At 58.8% G+C, this 23,704-nt stretch overlaps 3 protein-coding genes across 3 annotated transcripts; 2 read left to right on the forward strand and 1 right to left on the reverse strand.

Annotated features, from left to right (window-relative positions):
• The first annotated feature begins 657 nt into the window (after nt 1–657).
• On the forward strand, nt 658–7,598 carry VOLCADRAFT_108896 (uncharacterized protein). The gene is made up of 11 exons (XM_002946668.1): nt 658–1,209; nt 1,887–2,011; nt 2,334–2,504; nt 3,074–3,260; nt 3,496–3,756; nt 4,103–4,236; nt 4,648–4,740; nt 5,264–5,329; nt 5,751–5,837; nt 6,183–6,333; nt 6,931–7,598. The coding sequence occupies exons 1-11, from the start codon at nt 714–716 to the stop codon at nt 7,026–7,028; spliced, it is 1,869 nt and encodes a 622-aa protein (XP_002946714.1). The 5' UTR covers nt 658–713; the 3' UTR covers nt 7,029–7,598.
• Nucleotides 7,599–7,744: 146 nt separating this feature from the next.
• Nucleotides 7,745–8,451, reverse strand: flaN (outer dynein arm light chain 8, 8 kD). The gene has a single exon (XM_002946851.1). It carries the CDS (start codon nt 8,374–8,376, stop codon nt 8,101–8,103), a length of 276 nt encoding a protein of 91 aa, XP_002946897.1. The 5' UTR covers nt 8,377–8,451; the 3' UTR covers nt 7,745–8,100.
• Nucleotides 8,452–8,738: 287 nt separating this feature from the next.
• VOLCADRAFT_86956 (uncharacterized protein) lies at nt 8,739–23,644 on the forward strand (the record flags this gene model as incomplete). Its single annotated transcript, XM_002946669.1, has 17 exons — nt 8,739–8,876; nt 9,687–9,812; nt 10,040–10,195; nt 10,676–11,293; nt 11,619–11,845; nt 12,250–12,551; nt 12,633–12,658; nt 12,866–13,586; nt 13,841–13,918; nt 14,165–14,307; nt 15,775–15,868; nt 16,720–16,888; nt 17,244–17,304; nt 17,459–20,481; nt 20,895–20,961; nt 21,183–21,355; nt 22,927–23,644. The coding sequence occupies 17 exons, from the start codon at nt 8,739–8,741 to the stop codon at nt 23,642–23,644; spliced, it is 6,840 nt and encodes a 2,279-aa protein (XP_002946715.1).
• Between the last annotated feature and the right edge of the window lie 60 nt (nt 23,645–23,704).

The raw sequence follows: 23,704 nt of genomic DNA on the forward strand, positions 1-23,704 counted from the left end.
CGTGTACATCCCAGATCAGCCTGTAACGATGAGATCTTTAGAGACAGCAGCCCAGAAGCATGGTGACTGACCAGCGATCGCTCCTGCGAAGCCCTCGTCGCCACAACTAGCGCCCGGCTTGTTCGCACAAGTGGGAACTTGTGCGTTGGTGCGCAAACCCGCCCAGATACCGCGATGGAACGCATGATGTCAAGCGCTAATACGGTTATTGGCTGCCTGTGACTGTACGCTTCTGGAAGAATTCCAACTGATGGCCGACGGTTGCTATATGCTGCTTGGCTGATCTATTACTGATACATTAACAACATCGATAAAGCTAAGCACGGACGTGTCATGAAACTGCATGGTTTGATGTCACCGCCAAAGGCGCATGTCGTCGAGTCGTTGGAGGACATGCGTTATCGTGCAAGCACAAACCCTAAGCCCTGAAAACATTGGAATTCTTGATTAATTACATGGTCTCTATGCATTTATACAATGTGGCCACAGTAGCAAAAGCGTAGGTCTTCTTTGAACCTACCCCACCCAGTCGGATACACGTAAGAAGTTATCGGGACAGTTGCTTTCCCGTTTCTCGTTTCCACTCCAAGGAGTTGACAAGCTTCACAGCTCTGCATACTTCCTAGACCTAAAGCATACTTACTGCTAAAATATTTGCGCACCTCGTGCCTTCTCACCGACAGCATCGTGCCTCCCGGCAAGACGCGGACGCCATGTCGCAAGCTGTCTGCCGCAAAGCCGCAGGCCAGAGCCTTTCCAGTCTCGTACTCCTCGTTCAACAACAAGCGCAACAACAATGCAGCGCTTCAACCTCCATGGCCGCAAGGCGCGCCTGCACCGCGCTGTTCAGCACAACATCCTTCCAACCATGGACATCCTCCGGGCAGCTGCCACTGCCATTTCCCCTGCCTCAGCAGCCGCAGTCACACCTTTACGATCTTTGGGGGCGTCGCAGCTTCGTCTCTTCCGCCAGTAACGTTTTATCACCCTCACTGGACAAAAACGCGGCAGCCAACTTAACCGCCATGCAGGCCCTGCTACAGCAAATGGGAACCCTACACGAGGCTATCCGCGGGTCTGGGGGCCCCACGGCCATCCACCGTCACCGCTCTCGTGGCAAGTTGCTTCCCCGGGAGAGGATCGACGCCATTCTGGACGAGGGCTCGCCCTTCCTGGAGTTATCACCCCTGGCGGGCCGCGGCTTGTACGGTAGGTGACCACACGTTCGCCACTGAAATCCAAGCACTCCCAGTCACAACCCTCGAAGTATGTGTCTTCCGCGCACGGGGATGGGGGGAGAGGATGGAGTCTAGAGGCCTGGGGCGCGGGCCCAGAACGGAGTGAGGAAGGGAAGGAGGGTTGTCTCGTGTGGTGGTTAATAATAGTATTGCGCCTTGGGCCCCCTCATCGGAGCTCCAGGTGTGTGTGTGTATGGGCCCCCAGGTTCCACCTCCGGACGGTAGCGCAACCCCAGGAGGCGTAAGAGACACGCACACATTAACCCGACTAGGAGTGTTTTTCGTCTTTTGAAGCGGCTGACCTCCCGCCGCGCCAAAAAGGAGCGGAGAACTGGAAGAAGGAGCGGAGTTTGGCACGAAGCACAATCCAGAGCAGAGCATTTCCCTGGCTTTCCCCCCTGGAGCTGGCCCCTCTACATATTCTTTGCCTCCCCCTCTCTCCCCCCCTTGAGTCCCCGTAAGGGCTCAAAGAGTCCAGGGGTCATGTCAGTTCAGGTTGGGCCAGCAGGTAACCCGCGCGGATTCGCGGATTAGCCTCTGGTTCGTTAAGTTCGTTACGCTGGTCGGTTCCTTGGTTCAGTTGATAAGTTCGTTGGGCTCCTTGCCCCCCTGCCTGGGCCCCACACTGCCCGCCCTCCTGCGCCACAGGCCATGAGGAAGTGCCGTGTGGCGGCATTGTGACGGGAATCGGCAAGGTGCACGGCCGGCTGGTGGCCATCGCGGCCAATGACGCCACCGTCAAGGGCGGCACCTACTACCCCATCACAGTCAAGGCACGTGGGGAAGGGCGGTGGAAATGCGGTCGGGCGGTCAGGAGGCGGCCGGGAGGCGGCACGGAAATGCTTGTTTGACGTGCTTTCAAAACCTCTCGACCAGGGTCCCCGCTAACCCTTTCCCCGCTAACCCTTTTTTTGTCCACCGTGGACCTAGCCCCTCTGTTTCCATTTTTTGCCGCCGCATGCACTTCCGCGCCTAATTTCAGCCCTTCCCTTTGCACCCTTCGTTTGTCACAACCGCCAATCACTGCCGCCGCCATTCACCATCACCGCCGTTCACCGCCGCCGCACTATGATGCGCCTTTGGTCGGACGCACAGAAGCACCTGCGGCTGCAGGAGGTTGCCGCCCAGTGCCGACTGCCGTGTGTCTACCTGGTGGACTCGGGGGGAGCCAACTTGCCGCGGCAGTCTGAGGTCTTCCCCGACAGAGACCACTTCGGGCGCATCTTCTACAACCAGGCGCGGATGTCCGCTGCGGGCATTCCCCAAGTGGGTGTCTGTGTGTGTATGGGGGGGTGGCCCGGGAAGAGGAGGGGTCCGGGGAGGGGGGAGGGAGAGGAAGCGGGTCGTGGAAATGAACGGACCGAGGTGGGCTGGGCTCTCGGTGCTTGCCAGGACTCGGAATGGGCTGTGTGTGAGTGTTCATGGTAAACGGGAGGGGACATCAACGTCGCCACTCGGCGCCGCCACACGACTGGTTATTGGCCCTGATTGGGAACCCCCCCGGCTTTTACGGAGCCCCCGCATTTGTGCGGAACCTGTAACGTGTAACTTGTAATCTGTAGACTGTTAGTGATGGAGATGATGTAGGAGCTGGAGAGCTGGACGGTGAGGATGAGATGGGGTGGGGGTGGGAGAGAAGGAAGAAAAAGTTCGGGAGCGGAGGAAGTGATTGCTACGTGCCAGTTGTGCCCCCTCCGGAACATGTCCCCGGAGCCTTGCGCGGGTCATCGTCCGTCTGTATTTATGTATGTATGTCTGGTCCTCGTTGGTCCACCTTCCCATCTTTCTGCCCAGCCGGCCGGCCAGCTTTCCCCGCACCGCCCGTCCGGCCGCAGATCGCCGTGGTCCTAGGCTCCTGCACCGCGGGGGGCGCCTACGTGCCCGCCATGGCTGACGAGTGTGTCATAGTGCGGGGCAACGGCACCATCTTCCTGGGCGGCCCGCCGCTGGTGAAGGCCGCCACCGGGGAGGACGTCACGGCAGAGGAGCTGGGTGGGGCGGACCTGCATTGCGGCACGTCAGGTAAGAGAGGGATTTGAAGTGGGGTGATGTACGGCTAGGCTGTACGGCTGGGGTGTACATCATGGCAAGATGGCGAAACCCAGCAGCGCAAAGGCGCACCATTACTGTCCTACACAGCTCACTGTTTGATGAACCTCCTACACATACACCTCCTACATGTACACCCCCTTAGTTTTCCCTCCCATTTTCCTGCCAATATTCCACTGTCCTGCCACCCCGAAATCGGCCCCCACAGGTGTTACCGACCACTATGCCCAGGACGAACCTCACGCACTCGCCATAGCTCGGGACATCATCGCCACGCTACCAGTTCCCTCCTCCTCCTCCGCCACCTCGGCGCCCTGGCACGAGCCGCTGTATCCGGTCGAGGACCTCAGAGCGGTGGTACCTGCGGATCCGCGGCGCTCCTTCGACGTCCGCTCCGTGTTGAGCCGGCTGCTGGACGGCAGCAGGCTGGACGAGTTCAAGGCCAATTTCGGGGACACGCTGGTTACAGGTTCGAATCTGAATCGGGGCGGAAGGGCCAGGGAGGTTTGGATATGGATAGTGGCATATATAGCAGTGATGGATTCGGATTTGGATTTGGATTTGGATGGGGGTTACGGATCTAAGGATCCGATTTCGAATCTGATTTACCCCCAAGGCGCCAAGCGCCATACCCCGGCCACTGGAGTCGCGCCGTTGCTTGTGACTCGGGCAGTTGGTAGCTGGGTGCTATGGACGTCAGCGCCATTGATGCTTTATCTTTTGTACTATGATTTCCACCGATTCCCGCATCCCTGAGCGACCCGCTGCCCACCCAGCATCCACCCACCCACCCACTCATCCCGCCGCACGCGCAGGCTTCGGCAGCATCTACGGCCAGGCCGTGGGCGTGGTGGCCAACAACGGAGTGCTGTTCAGCTCCGCAGCGCAGAAGGGGGCCCACTTCATTCAGCTGTGTGCGCAGAGGGGGCTGCCGCTGCTGTTCCTGCAGGTGCCGCTGAGGAGCGGGCAGGGATGAAGTGTGTCTCCAGGCACTCACATACTTGAATTGAAGAGATAAGCAGCCCCTGCTGGTGTCCGGAAGCTAGTAGGAGCCCTCTTAGGACACCTTTGCACCACGTCGCCTGCGAAATACCTACGACTGACCAGATGCGCTCTCACACACTTCCTCGCCAAATTTCCTCGCTTTTGGATGTTGGGAGCTTTGGGCGTGTCCATGATGTTCTCTCTTAACGGGGAAGAAGCTCATGTCCACTCCTATCTTAGCATAACAAGCATCAGAGCGATCTCGCGCGTATGCCCGAACATTTGATTCTATACACACCCGTGACGAACGAGAAAAACCGTCACTTTCTGCAATCCTCCGTCCTCTCCTACGCGCCGTACGTACGACATGACTAAGAACATCACTGGCTTCATGGTGGGTCGCCAAGCCGAGGCGGGAGGTATCGCCAAAGACGGCGCCAAGATGGTTCGGGCGGTGGCGAATGCGGAGGTGCGCGGCCTGGGTAGGAGGTGCACGGGTAGGCGACTGGGTGCCTCGGCGGGTGCCCCCCAGTTCACACGGGTCAGGGCAGCCGGGCAGCCGACTGGGCGGCTCTGACTGCAGGGCGCTGCCACTGCTGCGCAACCTTGGTTTGGGGCGATCAGGTTTGCGATCCAGCGGGTAGCCCCGGCGCTGTTGGTGGGCAAGGTATGGGCCAGGGTTGACGGGTTGTAGGGTATTGGGGGGCAGCTGGCTTCATGTTGAGGGTTCTGGTGTTTGAGGCCTCCCTGTGCAGGACCAGGACCTTGTGCTTCTTGCTGTGAGAGTGCACGACATGGAGCAGACCCACAGATGCCAACACGGGACGCACCGATATGACACATGATAGCGATCTGAAGCTCAGCATCATAGTACGCAATGCCGTACAAGCGCACGTACGCAGTCTGTATGTTTAGGTATGCTTTGTTCACCCTGGGAATCCCCCCGCGTGCTGCTGTTTCGCGCCCTCCTGTCCCACTACTACTACTCGTAGGTCCCTAAGGTGACAGTGGTGATTGGCGGCAGCTTCGGTGCCGGCAACTACGGCATGTGCGGCAGGGTAAGTGGGTGGGTTGTTGGCTGGGTGAATTAGCGGCAGTCCCCGGGGAGTATCGGCACGGAAAAGGATCCGGTAGGCTAGGGGCTTGAGGTGGCCTTTTTGCACTCTCATCTGGGTGGTACTTGGGCCTGACGCTGCAGCAATACTACTACAATACCACGACCACCTCAAACAGCAACCGCGTCCACAATCTCCTCTTCCCTCCGCTTCCGGTAACCACACCCATAACCCCTCATAACCCATTCAAGTGGCCCAGAAGCCTCCCACTCTGTAACAATTCAATTCAATTCAATTCATAACCCGCATCCGCACCAACTCCACCGTTGGGCCGCTCGGACTGGGGTCAAGCCTAAATAGGCGTCTGGTTCCTTCCAGCCCTTCAGCAACCCTCCCCCAAATCCCCAAACCCCGCCACTTGCAGGCCTACAGCCCCCACTTCATGTACATGTGGCCCAACGCCCGCATTGGCGTCATGGGAGGGGAGCAGGCAGCGGGGGTGCTGGCACAGGTGCGGCAGCTGGAAGCCATCTGGGTCACCTCAGCAGGCGGTAGGCGACCTGCGCTCGGAGCAGGAAAACGGGGCCCACGATCCTTAACACTGGGGGAGCTCCTGGGGAAAGCGGGAAAGGGGACCTACGTTTTAAAACGCCGGCACGGGTGCAGACGGACCAGCACTCAATAATGCATCGCAGAACTTGCCATACAAAGGAACGAAGCAGGCTGTGCCAGCGTGGCTGTTATGAAGGCGATGCGTTGGGGAGATGCAGCTTGCTAGGCACCACCCAACCAACCGCAACTAACTAACTGTCCGCACCAGAACCAATCATTGAACGTTCATTTTTGACGGCGTCAGGTGGAGTCTGAGAAGCACCGTCGCTCGGGTAAGACCTGGCCGGCGGAGGAGGAGGCTCGCTTCCGGGCGAACATGACGGGGCTGTACGACCAGCAAGCCCGACCTGAATACGCGGGCGCCCGACTGTGGGACGACGGCTGCATTGATCCAGGTCTGGTCTGGTTGAGGTTCGGGTTGGGGTTGGGGTTGGGGTTGGGGTCGGGGGCATGGGCAAAGGAAAAGGCAAGAGGACGGATCCGGATGTGGGCCATACCGGCCGAACATGTTCATGAACACCTATCGGGGAGGGGAAGGGAAACGCTCCAGGTGGGCGCCCATTCGACCAGCCAGTGGGTGCCTGGGCTTGAAGGCACACACGTTATGCTATGGAAGGGCAGGGGCTGGCTATGTCGTACCCTGGAGGTGCCGAGGCTAGAGTGTGCTCTGGAGGGGCCTGAGCTGGCCACTTGTGGCTGGGGACAAGGGCGTCACATTTGCATATCCAGCCATCCGGGTCTAAACCCCCGTAGTCTGCGTGTGTGTGTGTGTGCGTCCTTGGCTCGGCGTGTGTGTAGCGTGAACATTGCGCCACTGCCCAGGCGCCTCACTGACCTACGCTTCCCCTGCTAGGTGTGAGGATGGAATGGAATATTGGGTTACTGTGGTCTAGTGTTTTGGTCTTAGGTCCCAGCACGACACAGAGACATGCAACCTTCGTTTTTCTCCTGCCTTCTGCTGATGTTAATGCTGTTGTGTCCCGTGCCCCCAGCCGACACACGGCGTGTAGTGGGGCTGAGTCTGGCAGCCGCGACGTTCAACCTGCCCAGGATCAGCAAGGAGAGCCGCTTCGGGCCGTTCCGCTTCTGAAGGGTGCGCATCACCTTGTGGCGCCTTCTCCCAATCGTCGGCAGCCGTACGTTTGAAATTGGCATGTATTTCCCCCCTGTCTGGCTGCACGGAGTATTCGTTGAATGAGGCGTGGCGTACAGTCGTGGTGTTTGCTGATGTACGTTGTACGGGCATGATGTACACTTATTTTGCGTGTGCATAACGAACGCCTATCCTGAACGGTAGCCTGGGGCTAGGTGTGGCCCTTAATGCCAAGGTGTTGTCCAGGCTACGGAACGGCGAGTGTCTGTGGCTTACAGAATACGGCAATTTTAACGTGTGCGCTGACGGCGGCCTGCTGGCCATAAGCTAAGCGTGCCACGTGTGGGGTGTGGTTTGCCCTGATATGCATGGTTGTATATGAATGTCACGTTTTGCCGATGTCAAACACACGAGCGGTAGTAGAAATTGCATTTGCTTCTGCTTTGTTGAGTTGTTCAGCGGAGCTTTCGCGAGCTTGGAAAGCACTGCGACCCTGGCGGAGATTCGTGTACGTCTTCTAAGACAACCCCCCATCTGCGGTAGCGGCTTTGTAACGCCAATGTAGGGCTACAAGTTCTCGCTGTCCTTGTCGACGCCGGCGGCCAATGGCCCCGTTCAAAAATGGATAAGCTGCACGCTGCTCTTACTGTGTGGGTGAGCGCCAGGTTGGCCCGAGTAGCGGTATCCATGGCTTGTATGCTTTTGCAAAGAGACACCAAACCTCGTTGCGTTACATAAATAGAACGAGGATTATTGGAATAAGAGTACAATGTCCAACCTGCAGCATTCGCCGCAGGCTGCTTAAATTCTCAAGGAGGTCGCTAACCTTAAGTGTCACAGTCATATGGTTGTCAAGCTACCCTGCCCGCGCAACCATCTAGAAGGCCCTCCCCACGTCTGCCGAAGCGATCGAAGCTCATCTGAAGAACGCCTCGAGTAGCCCAGCACCCTATGTATTACTCTTGCCTATCATATATCTGTACAGGAGGATGCTCCACCAAACACGCCGCCCAAAGTATCCACCAGCACTACCGCCAAATTTACGGGCCGCGCGCCCGAAAGTCCATCCTCAGCCTGACTTGAACAACAATATGGCCACCTGCCCAAGATAGAAGTAGATAAAGTGCTTCGTTTCATGTGTTACATAGGAGCCAAAGTTGCGCCCCACGATGCAGTGCCACGTCGGGTTATGCTTCCGGTCGAACTCCTTCTTGATGTACGCAGCAATGTCCTTCTCAATATTGTACTTCTCCAACGCGCAGGTAGCGCAGTCCACGGCGTCCGCCTGCATCTCCTCAGACATGTCCGCGTTCTTGATAACGGCCTTGGAGCTGCCTGCCGCCATCTTTGTAAGCGTAAGTTGATGAGTTTCTAAGAGAAAGTTTGGGCAAAGTTCAGGTGCGACGAGTATGTGCGACTGAATATCTGAATGGTAATATGTCCCGCGCTCTTAGAACTTTATGGAATTTGCCGTAAGTCGTACTCATGGCCGAACTTCTCGCTGACACACCTACTTGGGCATACAAAGCAGTCTCATGTCAGTTTTTTGTCTGTAGGAACTGGATACTTGAGCAAGCAATGCAATAGCCCGTCGCTGCTCAACGGCATGGACGACTTGGGTTCAGCAGCGAATGCATCGGTGAATATTAGGCCCCACTACGTGCATTACTCTCTATAATGCCACGTTCAGGGGGTAGCAGCCGCAGAATGAAAGCCCTAAGCCCTATACCCACGCCCCGTTTTGACGATGCCACCACCGACGTGCGGTCAACGGAGCAGCCAGTGGTCTTTAAGCTGCAGCTTAGGCCTTTGGAGGATCCAGAAAGCTTCAAGCCCAGCGTCCAGGTACCTATGCGGGCTGGGGGTCGGGGATGGATTGGGGTTGGGATGGGGGGAACCAGGTTCAAAAGTACCATACGGTTAAATGTGCTTTCGTGAGATTGCGGTCGCGCATACATATGCATGAGCACCTACCTGTCCTAGCTATCCACAACGGATCAACTTTTGTATGCGTACAGAGGGTGCGTGTTTCCCGGGGCTGATCCGGTAACTCGGGGGCGGGAGCCGCATGCCGTCGTGCACCAGTAGAACAAGTGCAGAAGTCCACAGTGGTCCGGCATGCGTCATCTCGTGTTTGGGGTTCATCCCGCCCTGCATGCTAAGGAGACGGTTGATTTTCCTATAGCCTGACATAGTAATGTAGTGTGTGGGAAAAGATCGTCTGCGTCCTTGCTTGCGGCTCTTTGAGCTTGGCTTCCATGTTCACGACCACTCACCCCTCGGTGCCGCAGACAGCCAAAGGCACGCAAAACTCAGAACCAGGTCCCCGCTTAGGACGGCGCTGGTGCCCTCGCCACGACATTACAGACCCCACCGAAACCACAACCATGTTAACCACCCGATCAACCACCATAATGGGTAGCGGGTTATGCGCGCTGGAGCTCTCGTTTTCCGTTCCTCCGAAACCACCCGCAGCCATCGGCGTCTTGAAGCGCCTTCACCGAAGACCTCCCGGTGCATCGTCCGCTGCGTGTTTGTCCATATGTATCCACAAAGTGGGCAGGCAGAGACGCTGATGTGGCGGTACTCACCTTCACCCGTCCTCGCTCTGGCCCCCGTCCTTTCCCCCTCTCCCCCTCTCCCCTCCTCATGCAGCTCGTGTCCCGCGAATTTGCAACGCGCTATTTGGAGTCGGTCGGTGTAAGGCCCAGCAAGGCTACCATGGACCTAGTGAACCGCAACGTGCCGCTGACGGAATCCAACATTAAGACGACGCTACGGGTATGTATCGCAGAGGGAGTACGGATGAGGAGCAAGGGGGTTACGGCAGTTGGCGTCGTGGCATGTAGCCAGGGGAAGTTGGGGCAGGCCTCAGGCCGTACATACCTGCCCGCCCTGCCCTTGCCACACATCCCATCACCCACCCTAAACCCCGTGCAACGCGCACTAACCCGCACCGCCGGACCCACTGTCCGGCCCCCTTGGCGGCCCCCTGCACCTCCTCGTAGGCCAAGGGTCATGTGGAGGATGAGATCCACATCAGTGTCCCCTCCGTGACTCACCGCTACCGGGTGCCTGTGGTCATCAACCCCGCGGCAGTGCTGCAGCTAGGCATCGGAAACAGCGTCCTGGGTTCGGCACCGGACGGGCAAGTGGACGCGGAGGTGAGTGGCTGTGGCATAGCGTAGATGTATATCCACATACAACACACAAGAGTCCCCCACCCCCCGTGCTGATACATCCAAGCTGCTGCCTACGTACTCACACAGGTAACACAGGTAACACCCCACCTTCCTTCCCCTCTCCTCCCTCGCCTTTGCCTTCCCGGAATGGGAGGGCTGTCTAGTGGGTTCGTACTCCCTGCCTGAGTTGGTGGGATTGGCTGCACCTTGCTGGAGACCGCTTCCGCCTGTATGCAGATGAACCAATTTGGCCTAGGTGCTGGGGCTAGAGCAGCCTAGCACCTGGGGCTCGGGCGCGTCTCCTTCCCGCGCACACAGCCGAGGCCCGCGTCTGCCTGCCCGCCCGGAATTGCAACCCTTTTGACTTATATCCCGCTGGCCCCGCTGCCCCCGTCTCGTGGCTCCTGCTTCTAATACTCCTGCTGTCTTACTCCCCATGCTCCTCATACTGCCATACCACAGGGCGGTGCGGGTTCCTCGGAGGCGCTGGAGGACCTCTTCAGCGGCCGGCCGTACGACCCCACTGCCGCCGGTCGATCCCCCGGCGGCACCGATTTCCTAGGCATGGCGTCCAAGTACCTGCACCCATTCAACCTCGACCTCTCACTCGCGCGGAAAAACCTGAGCGTCCTCCACGCCGCGTCGCGCCAAAGGCTTTCGCCCGGCGGCGGCGCTGAGGGCGGGGCCGGCCCTGACGGCGCTCTCAACGGGGGCCCGAGCACAGGCGGCAACAGCAGCGGCGGTGGCGGCCGTGGCGTTGGTGGCTGTACGGCTGGCGGGCTTGGCGGAGGGAGCAGCTTCGGAGCGTCTACGTCGGGACGTGGGATTGGTGGCGGCGCGTCGTCAGGGTTATTGGAGGGCCGCGGCGGCGGCGGGGGGGGATTGAGCAGCCGTAGCAGTTTCGCGGCCAGCAGTAGCCGGCGGTCGGGGTCGTGGCCTCACAGCAACAGCGGCCGGCTGTTGGAAGAGGGGGCGGGGGTTGGCAGCGCCGGGGGCCCACTCGATCCGTCGCGTCTGGAGCTGTTGGAGGAGCTGGCGCAGCCGCTGCTGGTCACCCCGGAAGTGGTGCTCACTTTACAGGTACAAGACGTGTGACGTGCGCAGTACGGACGAGTGCAGTACGGACATGTGCAGTACGGACGTGCGCAGGGCGCTGCTAGGAATCTGGGAGGTGTTGAGAGGGGACATGGCGCATGTTAGACCACATGGATTGTAATTGGGTACTGGGGAATGCGCGAGAATCACCTCGTAAGGGGAGTCGTAACCTAGGCATTAGCGGGGGTGTGCGAACAGCGGGCAGGGCCTTGGGGGCCCAGGTATAGGCCCGCCTGCCTGGCCACACAGTCTCATTCCACTAATGCTGCTGCCGCTCCTGCCGCCGCCCTCCTGCCATTGCCCTCTGCAGGGCCAGCTTGAAGCTGCTCTGGCGGACTGGCACCGGCACCAGGCTCCGGAGGCGCTCAAGGGGCGGCTGACGACTGAGGAGTTCAACCGCACGCAGGAGGAGCTCAGCAGCGAGGGGATGGTGAAGCTGCTCATCACGCTGATCAACTTCCTGCATGAGGAGCTGGTTCGGGGACACCCCTCGTACCCGGCCCAGCAGCAGCAGCAGCAGCACAGCAACGCCGCGAGGTGGGTCGGGAGGGCACGAAGGTCCCCTTGAATGGGGGTTGGTCACGGGGTATAGCGGGTGCGGGAAGGCAGGGGGATGTTGATTGGCACTACGACAGAAGACGAGGAGGAGGAGGAGGATAGGCAGGGGAAACTCTGGCGCCTCCTGTCTGTCTGTCTGTCTGTCCTCGTGCCTGCAACTTCGTTTACCGGTTTGCTGGTCCCCCTCTCCACCGTTATGGTGCGGTGCGGCTCCAGATGTGTGTGTGGGCCGGTCCGCCTGTACGGTGCGGTATGGTGGGGTGGGGTGGGTGGGGTGTGATCGCCTCGTGATGCTTCTGTACGGTGCTCCGCTGCCGATGCTGGTGATCATGGGGACCACTGATGATGCCGGTGGTCATGTGGTATTGCTGCTGCTGCTGCAGGGAGAGCTCCAGAACCAGCGGACTAGCGGGCGAGCGCAGCTCGCAAATGCACAGCGGCGGCGGCAGCGGTGACGGCGGGGGCGGCGTCGTTGGGTTAACAAGTCGCCGCAGCCATGCCGGTAGCGTTATTTTTCGCAGTGGCACACAACTACCCGCCACCATCAGCATCCAGCAGATGACGAACCTACAAAAGTACGATCTGGGATACCAGGCATATGTACGGCAGAAGCTGGAACAGCGCCAGGCGCAAGGCACGGCGGCGGGCGTCGCCGAGAGCAGCGGTGGCCGCTCCGAAGGCAGCGGTGCAGCCGGCGGCAGCGGCGGCGGCAGCCGCTCGCATCCCACCACGCCACCTGACTCCCGCGGCGCCTCCCGCGGTGCAGGCGCCAACCCAGCAGGCGACCGGCTGGTAGCTAACAACACCAACACCAACAACCCGAACTCCCAGGCCCATGCGCAACCGCAGCCTCAGCGGCAGCAGCCGCGCCCTCAGTCGCAATCGCCGCCGCAGTCACAGTCACGGCAGTCGCATCGCCCCCACTCCACGGTGGCGGACACCCAGCGTGTGTCCTTCGCCGTCAGCCCGCTCAACTCCTCGCATGCTGGCACCCCCCAGGCGGGCAGCCGGCCGGAGTCACCTGGGCACTACGGCAGCGCCGCCTCTTCCTCCCTCTTCGGCCCCCTCAACCTCCCGTCGTCACGCTCCCGACCCAACTCCAGCCACCCCACCACGCCCGGTTCTGCCAATCGCAGCCATCGCAGCGCCTCTCCTAATCCCAGCACCGCCACAACCAATGCCAACGTCGAGACTTCGGACCCGGCGCTTCCTATCCCGGGCCTACCGCCCCATGTAGGACGAGCGTTGCGTTCCAGTCCTTCCTTCGCCCTCGCCGCTGCCGCTAACACCGCGCGCTCCATACACGCTTCCTTGGATGCTGCCGACATGGCGGCTCTACAGCGCGAGAGGCTCTTCGCGTTGCACGTCGACTTTGCGAATCGTTTCAAGGTGCTGCGGCAGAAGCGCTCCGGCATGTTTTTCACCTTGCCCATCTTGCTGCTGTCCATGCGCCTGTGCATCAACCTGCTGTTTAGTACGTTGTATCCGTTGTGGACGCGGCAGTCGGAAGGGGCTGAGGTGCTCGAGCAAATGGATTCGTTGCTGTGTGCGCTGTTTGATCCTCACGGCTACCTGGAGCGTGCGCTTAGCTTGCTGCAGAGCACACCGTCGGCCATCGAAGCCGTGACGCGCCACCCGCAGCGTCGCGGCAACGAACGGCGGCACTTCTACGACACCAGCCCGCTAATGCAGGCAACGCTTCAGGGACCCAAGTCGTCCGGTGAGTACGGATCCGTATTGCATGTTGCAGCGCCGTACAATGTCGTGTAATGCTGTAATTGGCGGCGATGAGCTTATATGTGTGTTTCAGCTGCTGCGGCGGCTTTGAGATTGGTATTGGGGTTGAGTTGTAGGGGAGGTATGGGCAGCGTGAAAGGGTGGGCGTTGCCTGTCATCCCCTTGAAGAAATGCCCGGCATGTGTGCCCGGGCTTGCCTCCTGTCCGATGTCCCCTACTGTTCTTTCCGTCATCCAGTTCATGATGCCATAATGCATATCGGCATCAATATCGGCATGCTGACGTTGGGGAACCTGAGCTCGCGCGTGTGTGTGCGTACGTTTCACCTTCTGGAGTCGTGTTACCCTGGTGCAATGGGTCCGTACGAGCCCTGAGCGGGCCCAAGAGCCAGATAAGGGTTGACAGGTGTGATGTGTGATGACATCTCATTGCCCGCGTCACCGCCCAGTCCTCAGTGCTCGGTGCAAGGTCCCACATAGTTGTTCCTCCCGCTCCCTGCCTGCCTGCCTACTGGTCTGCCCGCCTGAGTTCTTGTCTGTCCGTCCGTCTGTCTGCCTGCAGGTGCTCGCAAGCTGATGGCTGCAACGGCCAACCAGCCCCAAGGTCTGGGCCTTATGCGTACGCAGCTAACCACGGAGCAGCGCGCGTCCCTCTTTCAGATGGGCCTGCAGTGGATGCATCAGCCTGACCCGGTGCTGTCGCAGGTCGGGGAGCCGCACGCCGTGGGGCGTCTGTAGCGTAGAGATGATTGAATACTGGGACGCACTATCTGTAAACACCCATATTCTTGTAAGGAGCACCAACCCTGTGGCCACCATGGGCTTTTTCCGCCTTGCGGCTGGGGGTGTTTTCCCTCCCCGATCTCGCACGCGTGCCTGCAGCCGGCGGCGTGATGCACGTGTTTTTCCTCCACGCTGCTCAAGAGGGCGCGGCCCATGCATGAATCGAACAGGCCAGGGAGAAGATCGCGGGCAGCTGCTAATGGGTGCGCGTGGTGATAATTGGCAGATCCTGTGGCAGGGGATGACGGAGCTAGAGAAGCGGAGACTGTGCATTTGTATACCGGGGCTGTGCATTTGTATATGCAGTTAGAGACGTAGGTAGTAGACCAGAGGCGCACATTCGCCTGGGTGCGGTCATACATAGTGCCAATGCATGTCGCAATTTTGCGATGTCCTTTTGTGAAATCTGAATCGCAGTCATGATTATGTGCCCGGGACACGATGCAGCACTCGCATGGGTAAGCCAGTGGATGACTGCTGCGTGGTGTCTAATAAGGGTTAGTGTGGCTGGTGCGAAGAGAATGCCTCCCGGTGCGGTTGTTTGCACTGGTTTGTTTGCTAGAAACAAGAGTCGCAAGCATGTGCTTTCATGCGGAATCTCGGCGAAGTTATCCTCGCCCAACAGCTCAATGGCAAACTGATTTATGCTGAAGATGCTGAACCTAGCCCTAGCAGGGCCAAAGAGACACGCTTGCATGGTGCTGCATGTGTCGTTAAAATGTCCCCACTGATGCGCAGGTTTAGCCCCAAAACCACAGGTCGGCCTTATACGGTGTTAATGTACTGCAGGACGTGCCTCCCTAATGTTACAGCTCCATGTTGTACTCCATGGCGACCGGCATTGCGGTCGTAACGGGAGGATTCTCTACGATAAGAAGGAATTAATATTGTTGTTGTTGTTATTACATGGTCGTGGGTGCGTTCCCCGTACCTGCAAACCACCCTAATACGAGCCGAGGGCTCAAGGGCTGCCAGATCGCCTATAAGCACCATCCTACCTCGCACTTCCAACGAAACAAGTGATGAAGATACTAACGACCAAAGGGAACGATAGAGTTGCGGAATTAATATGCATGACGTGATTGTCCTGCGAGCGCAGTAAGGGACAACGCGAGCCCTCTGGCCCATTCCCCGTGCAACCTGGGTCAGGGACGTGGGAGGCGAAACGTGTGCGTGACATTCAAAATTCTTTCTCCCCCGTTTTCAGCGAGTGTGCGTTTTGCAACGCTCCGAGGCAATCAAAGTCGAGTTATCTGTGTTGGATTTCCCTGCAGCCTTTTCTCTTGCCTCCGGCCCGGCCTATGCCTGCCGCAGGCTGGTGCTGCTTGGTCCCTCGATCCAAAGCCGCGCTGCCGGCATTGGCAGGTGCGACGCCTGTGCTCCCCTTAGAACTGTGAAGGCATTGCCGGCATGCGGACGTGGCATAGGCAGTTGGTGGCACAGCACTTGGCACGGGGGCTTCCCGAGATGGTGTGGGCTGCAGGTGAGCTGGATGCCCTGCGCCAATTTGCGCTTAGGGTATGAAATGGACAGGTCATTATTCCATGCTTCACGTGTTTCGCACAGTTACGGAAGCGCCCTATTGTCATGCCCTACTGTCAGCTTCTTACACCAATCAGATTTTTGAGACCAGTATTACGGAGTGATAAATAAGATGGTATACAGATACCCATTCTACGCTGTTGCAATTCCTCAGCACAGCGCATGATTGACCATAGAGCTTGACCAATCGAGCAGTATATCTAGATTGTAAGGTGCAAGATAGCGAAGACGCTTTAGGAGCCCCGGGCAGGAGACCTGAAGCAATGAAGGAAGCGTGTCTATGACAAGTGTGTTTGTATTACAAATTGTACGTGCAAAAAAATCGTTGCACGCAAGGCTCCTCGATTATGTAGAAATGGTTGCAGGGTTTCCTGGAGAGGTGTTCACACGTAGACCTGATCCTCTTGTAAGGTCCCTGTCGTATCGTGTCTGTAAACGGTGCCAACGTCATGTGTCGCCTTTGCTCTGTCGTGTCCGTAACTGGTAAGGAAAGCACAGCAAACTTACCAGTTATTAAGCACAAAAAATATCAATACAATGCCGTAAACTTACGCAGCCTCAAGTTTGTCCTGTAATGGCCATGGCGGTGCGGCCGTGCACTCTGAACCTGGACGCACTCAGGGCTGCCCTTGGATGCCTCCTCCTAAGCGTTCAGGCCAGAACAGCTTCCACTGCACTACCGTGTGGTGGAGGTTGGGCGGTTCTGCTTGGCAAAGACTGGGGATTCGCAACTGCGATAGCGTTCCACGTAGGCTGGCTGCTATCCTCTAATTTTGGTGCATGGCCAAGCAGGTCATTTTGCTGCGCTTCTCGCGTGGCCCCAAAGGTCTTCCTGCTTGCGCAGCTTGTGGCACAGCGTGCTATTCCAGCAACTGGCGGGTGGTTCAATGAAGCTTGGGATCAGCGATCCAGGTTATGCTGGAAAGCTATGGCGGAAGTTTTCGTTTACACAAGCGGAGAGGTACGCCAGCCGTGCACTACAGCACTGCAAACGGCACCATTTATAAAGTTTTCTTTGCAATACTTTTGCAGCTTCCACCTATTATGGTGTTGCTGGTCGCGGCGCTTGACACTGCCTGTACGGTGGCCATATGGGCGCGCGTGTACGTGCTGGAAGGCGTGCACCCTGCGCCCGCAGCGGCCGTAGCACACGTGCTATTGAGATTGTTGCTATCACTTTGTGTGCATTACTGCCAAAGGCGCGCAAACTTTGGCTGGGCTCGGGACCTTTTCTCCTCCTTGTGGCCCGAGCCGTACCAGGCAACGAAGGATGATTCAGCCTACGACATCCTGCGCTCCAACACGCCCGTGCACAGCTCTCTCTTGTGCTGCAGCAACCCGGCCTTGCTGTCGAATATTGTGGCGACATCTGGCCAGGTAACACGATAAATACAGTCCGGACGCAGTGCCCACTTGCTCCTGGCACAGGTTGAGCGTACTTGAGGGGTGTGGTCTCGCTTGCGGCGGGGACACGAGGTCCTCATTCATGTCAACAACCTTCACCCCGTGTGTGATGCACAACCACCCACAGGATTTGGAGCCAGTCCGACTGGAACGCCTGAGCTCCTGCCGCGTTGCCAGTGTGGTCATCCCACAACCGCCATGGAGGCAGGTCGCAGCGGCTGAAGGAGCGGGAGCGGGGACGGGGACGGGGACGGCAGCATCATGCGGAGCCGTGGGGGGCATGGAAGCCTATGAGCTGGCCCTCCGGTTGGTGTCCAGTGCCGGAGCCAGCGGCTCTGCCAGCGCCGACGGTAGCACCTACACCTCCGTAACGCAGAAGGTCCGCGTGAGCGTGAAGATACCAGACCGCTCGCCAGAGGACCTGGCTCCTGGCTGGGACACCGACCTGCAAATCAACGGCCAGCGTCGCGCGTTAGTGCTGTTTACGTACATCAGGCGAGGCTGCATCCAGCTTATCCTCGACCTGCTTGGCCCGGGGGCTGTAGTACCAGCGCTGCCCGGAGGTACTGCACAGGCACGTACCGGCGACGGCGCCACGCGTCCTGCGGCAGCCATTATAAATGGTGATGAGACGCCGCTGCCGCGCTCCGAGGAAAGCGCAACCAACACAGCCGGTCTGTTCCCTGGGGGAAACGCTGTCGGCTTGAAACCTGCCTGCCCTGGTTCGCAGCTGCACCTTGGCAGCACCGTGACCGACAACAGTCAGATATTGAGCGTGGGAGCTGAGGACGGGAGCAGCGTACGGGAGCTGGGCGGTATGTCGCGTCCTGGCAACAAGCTGACCGAGCAGCAGCCCTGTCCTGGGTCCCTTTCTGGAGCGGTGCAGCCCCAGGCAGCGCCCGGTGGCGTTCACGACCTACTGCTCAGCACCATCTGCAGGGAGTCATTATTTGCGGGGCGCAGTTTGACACTACAAGTGGGCGCCACTGCGACCATGGTGCAGATACAGCAGGTGAAGCCCGAGGACGATGGGTGTGCAGCTTGTGGTGTGCGACGGAACAGCCGGCTGCAGGAGTTGGCTGTGACGGGCCCGGCACTGCCACTGCCGCCCGACGTGCGCATCTGGCAGCAAGTGGTCTGCACGGCCAACACGTGGTCAGCGCTTAGCTGGGACACGTGGCCGCTGCCCTGGCGGCGTCCGCAGCGGCGGAGGGAGGTAGTATTGGCGTGCACGTGGGGCACGGGGATTGAACATAAGGATTCTCCTGCTGAGGGGTTTTTGGTAGAGGAGCCGCCGCGTAAAGCTCCGGAGTTGCAGCTGACGGTCCGGCAACAGGGCCGCTTCCTGCCGGTAGGGCTGGTGGCGGCAGCTGGCGCGAGGGGGTATGGCGCGGAGCGGCGTTCCCTCCGCACAGCCCTGGCGGCGGGAAACGTGGTGGCTGCCGTCGACACCGCTTTAGGTGGGGCTGTAGCAGCGGGTTCGGAGGGGATGGCGACTACGCAGCAATGTTCGCCTCTCCCTAAGGCGGACAGCATTGCGCGTCATGACGCGTCGCCGTACCTGTTGGCTTTCACACTGTCGAACAGCAATGGTTTAGCGCATGTGGAGCTCTCCAGGGGGGGTGTGCACAGCGCGACGGCGGCGTGTGTCTTGCTGGTATCCAGCCCCACTATCGCACACGAGCTAGAGCAGCTGCAGGCAGCTGCAGGCGGTGGGCTGGGCTTGGACTATGCGCCGCGGCCCTCGGTATTTACAGATCTCATTCGGGATTTCGGCACCCTCTTGGACATAGTACCAGCCTTAGCCGGCTGCGAGGAGGGCACTGTTGCCAACAGTACCGCCGACGGAGTCGCCACGTGCAGCCAGCCTTTGATTGAGTGGTCGTTGGCTCCGCTCGGCGATACGGGGATAAGCGTGCCCGTGCCCACGCGCGTGGGCTTCCTGCGCCCGCGGCTGCACAGGTGCACCGATGGTGGCTCTGCTGCTGCCCGCGGCTTGGAAGGCATGCAGCGCGGCGGAGCAGCTCCTGCGCGCGCGGGCACAGCTGGTGCTGGTGATCTAACTGACGGTGGCTGCGTCACTGCTGCCGACGTAGATGACCTGGAGGAGTCACTAAAGCGCCGCGCCCTGATGTTGGCATCTGTGGGATGCCGGGTCGGCCTGAACCTGCTGCACTACTTCGTTTCCTCAGGGATGGCGGCCTGCGCGATCCGCGTGCTGGACATCCTGCACCATCAGTTGGGGGTTCCCGCGCAGTTGCTGGCCGGCTCTGACTGCTGCCACGAGCGCATGACGCTGATGCACCACGCGGCTCGCAGCGGCAGCTTCCAAACAATAGCAGCTGTGGTAACTTGGTTAGAGGAGCACGGCATAGATCCTGCTTGGGACAGCATCAATCCTACCGGTCTTACGCCACTGCATTTGTTGGTGGTGGCGCCTGACAGCCAGGTCTTAGGGACGCTGGTGCAGCTGCGGTGGCCCGGCGCACGTCGCGCCTGGCATGGCAGCACGGCGGGCAACTGCACTCCGGCGCAGTTTGCAGCGATGGCCAGGGAGGAGACGCCCTGCTGGTGGCAGCGCGCCGCGAGCAGCTCGGCGGTGTTGTGGCTTGTGGGCGGGGCCTGGTGCGGCCTGTCTAGGGCGTGCGCATGCTTGGTGCCGAAGCGCTTGGTCCGCGGCTTGGAGGGCATGGTGGCGCCGGGCTTTATATTGCCCTCCCTGGAGTCCGCGTATGCGGCATGGCTACACCGCCGCGTGGTTTTCACGGACCTCCTCTTCCTTGCCCTGCACACAGCGTACAGTGTGACGCAGGCGGTGAAAGGCGGCTGGGCTTTTTTCACGCAGCACGTGGCAGGCCTTATCCTGCTGGCGGTGCGGCTGGGCCTCTTGGCGCTCCAGTGGCAGCTTTGGGACGTGTTGCAGCGGCGGCTGATATGGCTGGGTCTTTGCAATAGGGCCATAAAAGCTGCCAAGGAGGGGCAGGACGATGCGAGCAGGCGTAGAGGTAACGCCAGTAGCGGCAGCTTCGGCAGGCAAGGCCGAGGAAGGCTGCAAGTGCCGCGAGAGGGCGCCGCTGTGATTATGGAGCTGGTGCGCATGGTGCTGATGCTGATGATAGTGGCTGGGGTGTTACCCTTGCCGGAAAGCTGGTACGTGCTGCCTTCGGGGCACAGTCCCGGAATTGGACAGCCAGGTCACGTGAAGAACACACAGATGTGGACATTTTTGCGATAGCTGCGCGAGTGGGTCGCTGTGCTGCACTAGCAGGAGTCGTGCGTCAAGGCCCCTGCCGGCGTCCTCTAGCCACGTCACAGAATCTTGTTCGTTGGCAACAGGGATGTGGCGGCAAAGGCAATGATGTCCCCTGATACGCACAAAAGGCGTGAGCACGCCATACTCGGCCGATGGTGCAAGGGAAGGAGATTACTCCTATATTTGAGGCCATGCCTGCCTTGCAACGGACTGCTCGTTTACCCCCCATCTTCCGCTGTACTGTTTGACATCCCCGCAAGCTGCAACCCCGGTGTATCCAAAACATCTTATGTCGAATGTCTGCATGCAGGGCGCGGCTCGTGCAGCTTCGTTTGGACTTCATCATCAACATCATTATGCGCCCCGCCGCCGGCCAGGTACGCTTCCATCCTGCATGTCTGTCCGTTTTTCCCGCTGTGTCTGCTGCACAGCTTCAAGATTGCTTTAGCTTGAGGCCGGTTAACGAGCGCAGCATGCTTATGCCTCTGCGCGGACTTGGGAAGAGAGTGTGCCTAAATGTCTTGAACGATCGCATGGAAGCGGAGCAGGATTATAGCGGCCGCCGCCGTTGCTGTCGTTGTGATCCTTTCGTTTGCAGAGAGTACTGTTTGCGTCACCTTGGCCGCAGATGCGTGTACTTCCGAGCGTCGTCGCCTCTGCTATCGCACTTGTTGGGGAGGCCGCGATTACAACCTACATACTCTGGCAACCTGGCGTGTGGGTGGCATGGAGCTTGGCGCTGGCTGTCGCCCGTGGTGTCGTCACGCATGGGTTAGGGCTTTGCCTGACCATATTACTGCAGAGATCTGCCCGATGCCGTTTCTTAGCGGAAGTCTGTGGACTGGGCAAGGGGTTACACGGTACGAAGTAGACGCACGTTACGATGATCCTCAAGAAAGTGGAAAGGCAGCCTGGGTACTTTAGCAGGATAAGGACTGAAGCTTGGACGTTGGCCGGAGGACATTGGAGCTGTTTAATTATGTGAGGGGGGTATTATGTCGTTGAAATGGGAGTGAAGCAGACCAAAAGGCCGTCGACTCTTATCGTACGCAAAGGATAGGGACGCATATGCACGTGTTATTAATCGCGAACTTCGCACTCGTAATTGTGGCTGTGGTGATACAGTATGGTTTAGTGGGCAGGTCTGCTGTTTTTTGAATTCCTGTTCGAGGGTGCTGTTGCCACACCCGCTGGGCCTGGAGACGCCCTTGGCCATTGCTTTGCGGTTGCAGGACCCCTGTGTCGGGGAGGCACGTTGTTGATCGGAAGGGAAATAATCAGTCTTTGTCGCACAAATGGTTATGTAATTGATGTATCGCAACGGCGGACTTAAAGCATCGTCGTAGTGGACGCATCGTCGAGGAGCTGTCGGGGGATGAAATTGAGGGGTTTGAAAATCGCATGAGCCCCTATTATAAATACGGCTATATTGTTTATTAAACATAAAATGAACGTGCTTGAGTTACATGATGTGCGCTAGACTTGGTACCGTGCCCACCATGTAACTGGCGTGACCTTTGGTATGTGCCAATTGCGGCGACTACTAGTGCTTCTATGCACAGCCCTGCTACAGTTTCTAGGATGGAAATGTGGCGCCGCTGTGCAAAGAGGCTTCTGCCGGCCAGATGTTCCTGGCTGTTGCCCCAGTGTTGTAGATCACGTCCTCCTCCTCCATATTGAGAAGACAGGGGGGACATCCTTGCGGACTTTCCTACAATCAGCAGTCAAGCGGCGCTTCCGGCAAGGTGCACTTTGCAACTATTTAAAGTACGTCGGCCTCGACTCAGCAGCGCGACTAGCTATAAATGATGGACCAATGCGTTTGTCTTCATATCCCTATTTGCAATTGAGACTCGCCCTTAAAACATGTGTTGGCAGCTGTCGATGGAAATTCGTGTGCCGATTTCTTTGCAGTGTGCACAACTGCTGCGAAATTCAACTTCTAATTACGATATTCCTAAGCTTGATGGAAGTAGGGTTGCGAAGCCTTGCGGATGTCTTAGGTAGAGCTTTGGACAGGCAACATTCCATCCGCCCCTTGGGACGTGTTGACCATGTGCGGCTGAGGTTCTCCCCGCCACATAGCAATCCATTCGAGAGAGAGCATGGCAGAACAGCTGGCACGCACGTTCCACACGGGGCATTCGAGCTGTGTCCCTTGCTTACACCATGCTCGCAGTCCCTCGCCTCCTTCCTTTCCATGCATGTATCACCCGGCGGGCCCAGGACTGGCGCCGCTGGGCTTGTTGGCCTGTCTTTACGGCCTCGTTGTACAGCCGCTCGGATAAAGCGCGGCACTAATGTGTCCCATGTGTCCTATCTTTCTCTGCCCGCACGCTCAGGTACATGCCTTACCAGTGCCAAGCGAGCAGCTCGGCAGGCGGCAACGCATCTTGCAACGCCAAAAACTTCCAATACTACGAGCGGGCTATATCCACAGGGACGCACTTCCTTCGCGGCTGCAAGCTCACGTCTAGTCACCACGATTTCCGCATCATTGATGCGCTGCCGCCCCACGTCCGCAATACCACCCTCCTCATTGTGAACCTGCGTGAGCCCGCCAGCCGCGCCGTGAGCCACTTCCACATGCTGCGCCGCCATCAAGACCCGGGGGCCATCAACTCCACTGTCATTGACTACTTCCTAGGCAACCCCATGGGTGTGTCCATCTCTCGCAACCGCATGACACGAGTACTTGCTGGCGAGTTTTGCTGCAAGGACGGTGCGCCGGTCTCCTACGATAACCGGGAGCTGTTGGAGCGCGCGGTAAAGCGACTGGACCAGTTTTGCGTGGTGGGGCTGACCAGCCGCGTGCAGGACACAATGCTGTATGTGCAACACACGTTGGGGCTAGGCACCGAGCGGACTCCCAAGAACCTCCATTACCACAACAATGCCAAGAAGTACACCCCGGTGGATGACGAGGTGCTGCAGCGGCTGCAGGAAGCAAACGCATTAGACGTGGAGCTGTATAGGGAGGCAGAGCGGCGCTTTGGATTGCAAATGAAGAGCATCAGCAGGGATGAGGCTGCCACGGCCGGTGAAAGCGGTGACGGTTAATAGGATTACCAAAAGCCTTCAACGCCTGCCTCGCTGCGGATTCGCATCTTACCTTCGTTG

Source organism: Volvox carteri (genome assembly GCF_000143455.1).
Source record: "Volvox carteri f. nagariensis unplaced genomic scaffold VOLCAscaffold_4, whole genome shotgun sequence".
In the NCBI taxonomy this organism is placed as follows: domain Eukaryota; kingdom Viridiplantae; phylum Chlorophyta; class Chlorophyceae; order Chlamydomonadales; family Volvocaceae; genus Volvox; species Volvox carteri.